Raw genomic sequence first — 12,836 nt, forward strand, 5'->3', positions numbered from 1 at the left:
AGAGAACGCGCCGCTGGATCGCGAATGGATCGGGTAAGTAAATCTGCCCCATTGGGGGCCCTTAGTAAATGACCCCCAATGTGTAGACAAAGAAGATAAGAAGAGGGAAGAAAAACAGTGAATAGGAAGAGGAATAAAGGGAGGGAAGAGAAAGAAGAAGAAGAATAATAGCAAATCCAGAAGATTAAGAAATAAAAAATACAGAAAAAGCAAGAGGGAAAAACAGGGGATGAAGAACAATAAGAGATAAAAGAGAACAAATATAAGAACCAGAGGAAATGAAGATAAGGAAGAAGAGACAATGGAAGACAATGCAGGGGAGAGAGGTAACCAAGGTCGGGGCTGTGACCTTGTAGCTTATGGTTTGTGGGTTTCATTGTATTCCCCATTTGTGGGTTCTTGGTCCCCCTGATAGTTCCTCCTGGCAGGGGCTTTATCCTATACATTAGGGGCTTCCTGCCTGTTCCCTCAGAATAGCGGCCGTTGTTCTCTGCCGACTCCGTCCGTGGATCAAATAAACATTGGGAAGAATGTAGGAACATTGTGGTCATTCATTATTACTGTACGGCTCTGACTAATTATCTCAGTAAATGGTCCGTGCCGGCGCTCCGCCATGCGCTTTGCTTACATTATACTGCACATATGTTTTCCCACTAATTTACAATGTTACTAATATGTGAGTCCTTCCCCCTGTACTGATGATGGGGGGAGGCATCGACCCTGTACGATTTTGTTCTTCTAACCCCAAATCCACTTGTTACATTTGTATCTTTGTTTGTTACAAAGTTCAAATTTGGCTTCAAACTAACAATAATTTATATTCCACTCTAATCACCCCTAAAGCTGCAAAAATTACCCCTAAAGCTGCAAAACATGATAAGAGTTCATTTAAGATATGTATCTATTGTATACGCTGCAGTACAAAGCTCAGCAACCAGACATACTGGGGGTAGAAGGCAAAGGACTCAAAGAACACATCTCCTCTAAAGGAAATCTACCACCAGGATGAAGGATTGTAAACCAAGCACACTGACATACTGCTGTGTGCCCCCTCTGGCAGGATCTGCTCTTCTTTTAGCTTTTTTTGCCCTGTTTTTTTCAGATTTTAAAATTATGCAAATGAGTCTGAGGGGCTCCATAGGTTTTAATGGAGCCTGGAGCCCCTCAGGCTCATTTGCATAATGTAAAAGCATTTTATTCTTAAAACGAAGGGCATGAGAAGCTTAAAGAAAAGCAGATCCTGCCAGAGGAGGCACAGGCCTGTATGTCAGTGTGCTTGGTTTACAGTCCTTCATCCTGGTGGTAGATTTCCTTTAATGATATTTTTTCATAATTACAAAGATTGGCCGCTCACCTTTAATATTTGGTTCTGGTTGAACGTTTTTTTCTTTATCTTGACCTTTTCTCTCCCCTCTGGTATTATAGATGTTATAATTCACAGGGGTCTGGGTTGTCTGGGGCTGAGTAGTCAGGATTATCTGCACTGTATGATAACAGAGAACAATAGCACACGGGTGACATGATTGTATTTGGTTGTATGCGAGTTTGAAGGTTTGTAGGATCTCTGCTTACTGTCAATGAACAGAAGGATTTTGTTTACTTTAATAACATTGTACATGTCAGGCGGATGTGGGACTCGTTACAATGTATCAGGCAGGTCTGTTTCTATTAACTGACAGCAAGCAGAGATTCTGGAATCTCACAAAATAAATACAACATAAATAAATAATATGTAAAATATTTTTACATACCTTTATATCTGTTGTTAAAAGCAGCAGCACAACAAAAAATGCAATTATATAGTTAGAATATTCCTCACACTGCTTGGCTCTTAGCGCTCAGTAACTTCCCTGCTGCTGTATTCCCTGCGGCTGTGATGTAGCTCAATGCAGAGAACACAGAGCACAGCAGTGTGAGGACCCCCAGTGCATATGGATCTACAATCCTGGAATATAAAACCACATGTCACAGTCCTGCTGCTACTAACATACATATACAGGTCTGATTGCACATCTCTCCAAATACAATACATAACACTGGCTGCAGTGAGCACAGAGCACAGCAGTGTGAGGAAATCCCAACTATAATGCTGGAATATAAATCCTTACATCACAGTCCTGCTGCTACTAACAAGATACAGAAACATCTCTCAGGGACAATATATAACTCTGGCTCCAGACTGCTGGGTCACACCTGCTGACAGGTTCCCTCTATTTTTGATTTGCATAAGGAATCCTGGGACAAAATGTGAATTCATTGTTGCAAACAACTCTTCCCCCTCCTCACTGATAGAAGATGAATTATTTACTGACCACATATTCTTCCGTCTCCATCATAACCCTCCGGACATGAGGCGCAGGTGTAGGAGCCGAAAGTATTAGTGCAGGGTACACCGGAGTAACAAGGGGCGGACACACACTCATCCTCATCCTCCTCACAGGCTTTACCTAGGGACAAGCACATCACATGATTATTAGTAATAGAGACTATTGGAAGGGGTCAATCCCTTTGGGTCATCCAGCAACAGGCAGATTAGACCACGTTCTGCTGCCGAGACCCTCAGTGATCAAATGTGGAAGAACCTAGCAATAAGGGTCCAAATTCTCTGCAGCGCCTCCAGAGGGGATATAAGGTATTACACAGTTCTCATCCACATATATGGTCACCACTTAAAGGCTCTCCCTAGTGACACTACCTGAAAATGTAGCTATTAATGTTGGGAAACAAAGGAAGATCATGGAAGGATCTCCCATAGCATCTGCCTACATTGTGTGACCTCCAACAAGAGAAGATCATGGAAGGATCCCCCATAGTATCTGCCTACATTGTAGGACCTCCAACAAGGGAAGATCGTGGAAGGATCCCCCATAGTATCTGCCTACATTGTGGGACCTCCAACAAGAGAAGATCATGGAAGGATCCCCCATAGTATCTGCCTACATTGTAGGACCTCCAACAAGAGAAGATCATGGAAGGGTCCCCCATAGTATCTGCCTACATTGTGGGACCTCCAACAAGAGAAGATCATGGAAGGATCACCCATAGCATCTGCCTACATTGTGGGACCTCCAACAAGAGAAGATCATGGAAGGATCCCCCATAGTATCTGCCTACATTGTAGGACCTCCAACAAGAGAATATCATGGAAGGGTCCCCCATAGTATCTGCCTACATTGTAGGACCTCCAACAAGAGAAGATCATGGAAGGATCCCCCATAGTATCTGCCAACTTGGTAGATCCTCAAACAAGAGAAGATCATGTAAGGATCCCCCATAGTATCTGCCTACATTGTGGGACCTCCAACAAGAGAAGATCATGGAAGGATCCCCCATAGTATCTGCCTACATTGTGGGACCTCCAACAAGAGAAGATGATGGAAGGATCCCCCATAGTATCTGCCTACATTGTGGGACCTCCAACAAGAGAAGATCATGGAAGGATCCCCCATAGTATCTGCCTACATTGTGGGACCTCCAACAAGAGAAGATCATGGAAGGATCACCCATAGTATCTGCCTACATTGTGGGACCTCCAACAAGAGAAGATCATGGAAGGATCCCCCATAGTATCTGCCTACATTGTAGAACCTCCAACAAGAGAAGATCATGGAAGGATCCCCCATAGTATCTGCCTACATTGTAGGACCTCCAACAAGGGAAGATGATGGAAGGATCCCCCATAGCATCTGCCAACATGGTAGGTCCTCCACTAGGAGAAGATCACGGAAGGATCCCCCATAGTATCTGCCTACATTGTAGAACCTCCAACAAGGGAAGATGATGGAAGGATCCCCCACAGTATCTGCCAACATGGTAGGTCCTCCACTAAGAGAAGATCATGGAAGGATCCCCCATAGTATCTGCCTACATGGTAGGTCCTCCACTAAGAGAACATTGTTTAGATCCCTGGGAATACAGGGAAACATTTGGAATAATATTTCTAATTTTCTTTGTGTGTGTCCTGAGTGACGATTGGCTGACATCTACCTTCTAATTTTGCGGGGTGTCTGAATCAATGGTGACACGATGTGAAAGAAAGAAGATCCATTCTCCATCTACCTTTTCCTTATTATCTATTTTTAAATATTAATATATTTTAATGTTTTTTTTAGGTCTTTATTGTTCATTTTGAGACATAGATGCAGACGTGTGATATAGATGGCGCCCCTCAGAGGTCACATACAGCAATAGCATTGACTGGTTGCTGAGTATTGGAGACAATTGTATCATATTCTGGATCCTTGGAGGTTTCCTTCAGATACTTTGTAGCTTTGTGTGTAAATATCTTGGATGTTACCTTTCAGGCCGGAGGGGCAGTCACAGCGATAGCCATTGACCTGGTCCACACACGTCCCGGCTCGGCACGGATTGGACTGGCATTCATCTACATCGGTCTGACAGCTTTCTCCCTCATATCCCGGGACACAGACACAGAGATATTCCCCTTTTCCGGGAGGGAAGTTTACATTTGCCGTGCAGGATCCTCCGTTCTGGCATCCGCAGGCTTTAACCACCACCTAGAGATAGAAGAAAAAGAATTACAGGCAGTCCCCGGGTTACGTACAAAATAGGTTCCATAGGTTTGTTCTTAAGTTGAATTTGTATGTAAGTCAAAACTGTATATTTTACAATTGTTGATCCAGACAAAAAATTTTTTTGCCCCAGTGACAATCTGAGTTTAACATTTTTTTGCTGTAATGGGACCAAGAATTATCAATAAAGCTTCATTACAGACACCTTACAGCTGATCATTGCAGCCTGGGACTATAGTAACATCCAGAGAGGTCACCAGAGGTCACAGGGGTCCGTCTGTAACTAGTGGTCGTCTGTAAGTCGTGTGTCCTTAAGTAGGGGATCCATGTAACAGGGAAAGGGACATGTAACAGGGATAGGGACATGTAACAGGGATAGGGACATGTAACAGGGATAGGGACATGTAACAGGGATAGGGACATGTAACAGGGATAGGGACATGTAACAGGGATAGGGACATGTAACAGGGATAGGGACATGAAGTCCGGTCACATTAACCCCTGACTAGAAATAGAGTGGAAGAAGCAGGGTGCCAGCAGCACAGAGTGTTTAAGGGGAAGTGTGTTGATCTCATTGGGGGAAAACAGTCCCCAGCAGCACAAAGTATTGTGGTTTCAGAGCTAAATTAAGGAAGTAGGGACTCCCTTCAGCACAGAGTATTTAAAGGAATCTACCACCAAAATCCATCATGATAAACCAGGGACACTTACGCATAGATCCCGGCACCGTGACTGTGGTATCTTCTTATATTTGTTATCCATGGCCTCCACCCTTCTAAAATCAACTTTTATAATTATGCTTATGAGCCTGGAGGGCTCTAGGTTTGTTTACAGAGTCCCTCCATGCTGTAGCTTCACAGGCAGTTACACTGCGCAGAAGCACTTCTCCCTCCCACTTGCGGCTTGATATGCATCCCCATGTCGGCTGTGTGAGAGCAGCCTCAGGGTCCCTGGATTATCATGATGGATTGCTGGTAGGTAGCAGAATAAGGGACTTATCTTGGGGAGGGGGGGTCAGTGAAATGCCCTCAATGTCTGACTATTTATTGGGGACTGTATTAGGGACTGGAGTACACAACCTCCTTATAGTGTCTGATATTCTGCACATAGGACAAGGCAGCGGAATATGTGACTGAGGATCTCCGGGTAACAAGGTTGGATAAACCTTTGATGTATGAGGATTGATGATACTTGACACAAGGTGTAAGTCCTATTATGTGAGGATCAGGTAAGTGCTCTCCCATCTGAAGGGTCGGAGACTTTCATGTTCAGGAGATGCTTTGTAGCGTTTTCTTCCTAAGATCTTGTAAACTTCAAAGAGATCTGATCTGTGATTCCGGAGACTTCGGGTTTTAGATGTTCAATAAGGTGAATGACGGTTCTTTGATCACCTACAACCCCCAGTCTCCATCTCTTTCTATAACTACTACTCCAGAGACTCTTCCATTTCTAGAATTTCCAAATTTTGCAGATACTACAATGACCTTGGTTGTTTTAATTTTGCCATAGCTAAGGAGATATCATTGTTCCTGACAGAGGTCCCCAGCATGGGCATAGATTGTCATGATACAATTCTGCCTCCAGGAGCCACTAGGGGGAGCTCAGGAGTTTCCTACACACTGGAGGTCATTTACTAAGGGCCCGAATTTGCGTTTTTCCGGCGGGTTGCGCAAATTTTTCCGTTTTGCGCCGGTTTTCCCTTTATTGCCCCAGGATTTTGGCACACACGATCGGATTGTGGCGCATCGGCGTCGGCATGCACATGACGGAAATCGGAGGGCGCGGCCGTACGTAAACCCGACAGATTCGGAAAAACCATTGCATTTAAAAAAAAAACGTGTCACTTGACACGCGCTTACCTGCACTCAGCCCGGCTTGGTGAAGTTCAGTGCATTCCAATGAACTTCAGCGCAGCAGCGACACGTGGTGGACGTCGGAGGAACTACCTTAGTGAATCGCCGGAAGACCCGAATCCTCCGCACAGAACGTGCCGCTGGATCGCGAATGGACCAGGTAAGTAAATCTGCCCCATTGTCTAGACAGTCATCTCTATGATAACACAGTTTTGCCCCGGGTTTTTGGCGCATGCAGATTGTGTTGCATCGGCGCCGGCTTGCCTGCAACGTAAAACGGGGGGGGGGGGCATGGCCGTTGAAAAACCCAACGGATTCAGAAAAATCACGCTATTTAAGAAATAAAATGTGTCGCCTGACTCACACTTACATGCACCCGGAATAGGATGGTGAACTCCGGCGGATCTCAGCGCAGCAGCGACACCTGGTGGACATCGGGCACAAAACAATAGTGAATCGCCGGAAGACCCGAATCCTCGTTGGAGATCGTACTGCTGGATCACGACAGGACCGGGTAAGTAAATGTTCCCCAGTGTTCAGTAAGCTCCTGAGCTCCCCCTAGTGGCCGCTGGAAGTAGCTAGAATGTTATAATTGATCTGTTTATCTATGCAGAGGACCTGGAGCTTTGTCTTCCATAACTTACCTCCACTGTCACCGTAGTCTTGGCGTTACAGTCATCTACGACAGAAAACACGATCTTCTCTGTTCTCAGTGACATCACCTTCCAGATGAGTAATCCTGCGGGGGATAGGCTGGCGCCTTCCGGAGCAGACTCTAAGGTGAACAGGATTGCGGACCCTTCAGGATCCGACCCCACAAACTGGTAGACTAAGTTCTCGCTGTAGAACGTCTGTAACGTTCCCGGTAAGGAGTGAAGCTCCGGGGGCTGATTACCTAAAAGAGAAGCTTTATATCAGGAGAAGATGGCGAGGAGGAGGGCAAAATGAAGCTTAATACACACGCAGGGCCCCTCGTTCTGTTATGGCCCCCCCCTCCCCCCCTATAAATTCTGCTAATGCCCTGGATACAATGTAACTTTCTTTTACCATCAATTTAGAAATGTGATACATTATAGCAACGCTTGATCAAGAAGCTCGGAGATCTCTGTGTGATGGGGGGTGGCACAGATATCCTCTAGGACCTAGACACCCCAACTTAAGGTGTGTGACACCCCATCCTCGATCACAGGTGTCATTAGGGGGACCAGAGGTGTTTGACATAGAAAACACAGGCATGCTGAGCTGTGCTGAGTGTGCATGTGTTGGGGGTAGCTGAAAGGAATAGCTGCAGGCTGACAACTTATAAGTTGTGCTCCTCTGCTATCCCTTCATGTAACCCTTCACCTTCCATACATCTTACTCTCAGCAATGGACCAGGTTAGCTTGGAGACGCTCGGCTTGCAGAGTAAGCAGGGACTTGTTGGATTGGGGTCTCCTTCAGCATAACAGAGTCCATCAATGTTACACGTCTTCTCCTGAAAAGAAATGAAAGCTTCAAACTGATAACCAGACCAAAGGATCAGGACATTTATAATTACAGCAGTTGAAAAGTTTTGTTTTATGTGCAACACCCCTGCCAATGCATAGGCAGGCTGGTAGTTGTGAATAGCGCCCTCTCCAGGTCAGGAGCTGTCTGAGGGAGTCATGGGCGCTCTAGTAAGTTTCTAGCACTGAGAGATTATGTAATAGCTGCTGTAGATTCTGCCTGGAAAGGTAATAGTTAAATGGGTGTAAGATGTTATCCAATTATGTGGCTGTATTGTAAACTGGAGTGTGATTGGAGAGGAGCTACCACCTGACCAGGGGGAGGATAAAACCCCTGTGCAGGGGGAGCACATGGTCCAGTCTGCAGTCTGAGGCTGGTGCAACATGCACCGCTTTGTCTGCGTTTGAAAACGCAAACGCAGACAAAGCCACACCCACCGGGTGCCGGTGTTTTGCGTTAATTTAATGCAAAACACCGGTGGCTCGTTCCCTATCGCAGGCGTTTCCACCCATTTTTGGACGTTTTTAAGCAGTCTAAAAACACATCAGTTTTTTACCAGTTTTAATTAAGATAATTGGTAAAACCTGTCAAAAACGCATGCATTTTTTAACGGACTGCTTAAAATCTGACCAAAAACGGGTTCAAAACGCCATGTGTGGCATCACCCTAAGTCTCAGGTCTTTGCCTGTCAGCAGTCCAGACCACATGGTGAAAGTGAAGAGAGAGATAGAGTGCACAGTGCTCCTTCAGTGCTGCCACAGAACCCAATCCCAGGAACTGAGTCAGGAGACTCTAATCAAGAGCTGCAGCTTCCACAGTTTGGACACAGCTCCGTCTCCATTATCCCAGTCTGTATCTATAATCACTGATTCTAGCAGATCCCAGTAGCTGAGCACCATGGGATTAGATTGGGAGATCTATCAATGTGGACATGACTTACCTTCAATGTACACAACCCATCGGACAGAGGGTCACAGGTCTGGCAGGCTCCATCATATAACGTCATCGACTTGAAGTTACTAAAAAGATCCCCATCATTAGATACCTGCAGATAACAGGGGGCAATGAGTTACTACTCCACAAGCCTAAAGGATCATAAGGAGGAGCGAGGACTCGTCATAGATAGTTCATATGAAATATCAATACGGAGAACCCAAAGTGATGTCATACAGCAATGATAATAATATCGCTATATACTGCTTGTATTCTATACATTATAATAGACCTCATTACCTTGACTCTCCAGCGCGCTATGGGCTTCTCATCTACAGGTTCCATCCCATCAGATTGGGCAACATCCAACGGGATCTGGCAGTCAACAGCTCTGGGGTTCCTAAATGTAGCATCTGTAAGTACTGGTTCCAGAAGGATCCATCTGCCTCCACTGTACTGGGAGCATCGGAAAGATAAAAGCATGAAGGGAAGATTAGATGGAAATGACAGGAATAGTGAGTGCAGCTCTGGAGTTTAATACAGGATGTAACTCAGGATCAGTACAGGATAAGTAATGTCATGTATGTACACAGTGACTGCACCAGCAGCAGAATAGTGAGTGCAGCTCTGGGGTATAATACAGGATGTAACTCGGGATCAGTACAGGATAAGTAATGTCATGTATGTACACAGTGACTGCACCAACAGCAGAATAGTGAGTGCAGCTCTGGGGTATAATACAGGATGTAACTCAGGATCAGTACATGATAAGTAATGTCATGTTTGTACACAGTGACTGCACCAGCAGCAGAATAGTGAGTGCAGTTCTGGAGTATAATACAGGATGTAACTCGGGATCAGTACAGGATAAGTAATGTCATGTATGTACACAGTGACTGCACCAGCAGCAGAATAGTGAGTGCAGCTCTGGAGTATAATACAGGATGTAACTCAGGATCAGTACAGGATAAGTAATGTCATGTATGTACATACAGTGACTGCACCAGCAGCAGAATAGTGAGTGCAGCTCTGGGGTATAATACAGGATGTAACTCAGGATCAGTACAGGATAAGTAATGTCATGTATGTACACAGTGACTGCCCCAGCAGCAGAAAAGTGAGTGCAGCTCTGGGGTATAATACAGGATGTAACTCAGGATCAGTACAGGATAAGTAATGTCATGTATGTACACAGTGACTGCACCAGCAGCAGAATAGTGAGTGCAGCTCTGGAGTATAATACAGGATGTAACACAGGATCAGTACAGGATAAGTAATGTCATGTATGTACACAGTGACTGCACCAGCAGCAGAATAGTGAGTGCAGCTCTGGAGTATAATACAGGATGTAACACAGGATCAGTACAGGATAAGTAATGTCATGTATGTACACAGTGACTGCACCAGCAGCAGAATAGGGAGTGCAGCTCTGGGGTATAATACAGGATGTAACTCAGCATCAGTACAGGATAAGTAATGTCATGTATGTGCACAGTGACTGCACCAGCAGCAGAATAGTGAGTGCAGCTCTGGTGTATAATACAGGATGTAACTCAGGATCAGTACAGGATAAGTAATGTCATGTATATACTGTGACTGCACCAGCAGCAGAATAGTGAGTGCAGCTCTGGGGTATAATACAGGATGTAACTCAGGATCAGTACAGGATAAGTAATGTCATGTATGTACACAGTGACTGCACCAGCAGCAGAATAGTGAGTGCAGCTCTGGGGTATAATACAGGATGTAACTCAGGATCAGTACAGGATAAGTAATTGTCATGTATGTACACAGTGACTGCACCAGCAGCAGAATAGTGAGTGCAGCTCTGGTGTATAATACAGGATGTAACTCAGGATCAGTACAGGATAAGTAATGTCATGTATGTACACAGTGACTGCACCAGCAGCAGAATAGTGAGTGCAGCTCTGGTGTATAATACAGGATGTAACTCAGGATCAGTACAGGATAAGTAATGTCATGTATGTACACAGTGACTGCACCAGCAGCAGAATAGGGAGTGCAGCTCTGGGGTATAATACAGGATGTAACTCAGCATCAGTACAGGATAAGTAATGTCATGTATGTACACAGTGACTGCACCAGCAGCAGAATAGTGAGTGCAGCTCTGGAGTATAATACAGGATGTAACTCAGGATCAGTACAGGATAAGTAATCGTCATGTATGTACACAGTGACTGCACCAGCAGCAGAATAGTGAGTGCAGCTCTGGAGTATAATACAAGATGTAACTCAGGATCAGTACAGGATAAGTAATGTCATGTATGTACACAGTGACTGCACCAGCAGCAGAATAGTGAGTGCAGCTCTGGAGTATAATACAGGATGTAACTCAGGATCAGTACAGGATAAGTAATGTCATGTATGTACACAGTGACTGCACCAGCAGCAGATAGTGAGTGCATCTCTGGTGTTGCTCGTCAGCTCGTTAGCTGTCTGTTGCTGTGAGAGGCTGTGTGCTGCTGCTGCTCCTGAGCTCCAGGGAAAACCACCTCCACCTGGGGCCTGCTCTCTCCTCTCCCAGGGAGGGAGTGGGTTTTCAGGCATGAGCCAGGGCAGCAAGTCCCAGGCTCCTGCTTCCCGGTCTAGGCCGGCGGGAGGCAGGGGTAGCCAGGAACCGGCCAGCGCTGCGGAAGCCTTGGGGGTAAGAAGATCTGCAAGGAACAGCAGCAATGCTGCTCCAAGTACCCCCAGGCCAGCTAAGGCTTCAAAAAGCAGCAAGACCTCAGAAAAGATGGATACCTCGGGAAAGCTGGATACCTCGGGAAAGCTGGATACCTCGGGAAAGCTGGATACCGCAGGAAAGCTGAGTGCTCAGAGAGGTGAGGCTGACCTCAGTGAAGAGGGCTGGGGAATGCTGAGGACCCGGGAGTCTATTTCCACCTATGCCTCCCGGGCTCTGGGCCACCTCTCTGAGTACGAAGAAGCCAGCAAGACGGTGAGGAGACTGCGGGAGGAGCTCAGGTGCGCCCATGCCAGGGCAAGCTCTGCCCCAAAGAGGAAGAAGGAGCAGATTATGGCAGAGATTTCCAGGCTCCAGACTAACATCCAGGCCTTGGAGGAGAGGAAGGCTTACCTGCTAGAGAGGAGCGATCCGTTTAAAGAAAAAATTCTTAATGATGAGCGGTTCCGGGAGATGGAGGAGGAGAAGCAGAGGCGGCTGATGGGGCTTCAGCCAGAGAGTCAGATGGAGGAGGAAAGTTCGGTACCGTGCAGTGGGCCCCCTGCAGGACAAGCGGCTATGTCATCTGGCTGCGGTTCTGCCGGCCCGGGTGAGGATAGTGACAGCCACCAGGGAGGGGCGCTGATGGAGGAGATCAGACGGCTCGAGTCCCCTGTGCACCTCCAGGACTTTACTTTTGGAGACGATCTGCCGGAGGATGCACCGGGGGGCAGCAAACCACGAAAGAAGAAGAACAAATCCGTGGAAGTGGTGAGTCTAGTCTACAGCCCCCTCCCCGTAAAACCCGAGTCGGCCGCAGGGCCAGCTCACTGTGCGAGCCCCGTTACCCAGCCCAGCGCGGGTCCTGCAGTGGACTCAGTGCCAGGGAGCGGGGAGATTACAGGTGTGACATCTGATGTGGCGATGGGCTCCGTCTCTGTTTGTGGTAACAGTGGGGGAGCAGGGGAGGCATCGGCCGCGAGGACAGTAAGGGCGGCTCGGCAGTGGCGATACCATCGAAATCCAGTGCTGTGGTGCATCCCCCAGTGGGAGGGGGGGATAGCCCGGCACTGGTGGCAGCTTCCGGTGCCTCGGCGCCTCTTCATGCTGTTGCCACTGATCACTTGGTTATGGGGCTGCGGCAGCGTGGAGGGGTCGCTGAGGCTGAGGGCTCCGGACCTCCCAAACCTAAAGTCTTATTTTGTGTTGGTGTTGGAGACAGTCTGCAGAGGAGTGCTGAGGAAGGTGGGGATCAGCGGTGCCACATACCAGCCAAAGATCAGCGGCGACTCCTACCTTCCTCTAAGAAAAGTAAAATAACATCTGCTACCGATGATGTGGAGGGCACA

The 12,836-nt window shown here is 46.8% G+C and overlaps 1 protein-coding gene across 2 annotated transcripts in view; it reads right to left on the reverse strand.

The window, feature by feature from the left end:
• The window catches only part of VWDE (von Willebrand factor D and EGF domains), an 89,419-nt gene that overhangs the window by 25,660 nt on the left and 50,923 nt on the right, over positions 1–12,836 (reverse strand). For both annotated transcript variants that reach the window (XM_072154379.1, XM_072154380.1), the window contains 7 exons: positions 9,105–9,260; positions 8,812–8,916; positions 7,746–7,860; positions 7,030–7,280; positions 4,298–4,517; positions 2,313–2,447; positions 1,355–1,483 (listed from right to left, as the gene is read on the reverse strand). In XM_072154379.1, coding sequence (XP_072010480.1) covers positions 1,355–1,483; positions 2,313–2,447; positions 4,298–4,517; positions 7,030–7,280; positions 7,746–7,860; positions 8,812–8,916; positions 9,105–9,260 — 1,111 coding nt within the window. The remainder of the gene's footprint in view (positions 1–1,354; positions 1,484–2,312; positions 2,448–4,297; positions 4,518–7,029; positions 7,281–7,745; positions 7,861–8,811; positions 8,917–9,104; positions 9,261–12,836) is intronic.

Source organism: Engystomops pustulosus, chromosome 5 (assembly GCF_040894005.1).
Source record: "Engystomops pustulosus chromosome 5, aEngPut4.maternal, whole genome shotgun sequence".
Classification (NCBI taxonomy): Eukaryota; Metazoa; Chordata; class Amphibia; order Anura; family Leptodactylidae; genus Engystomops; species Engystomops pustulosus.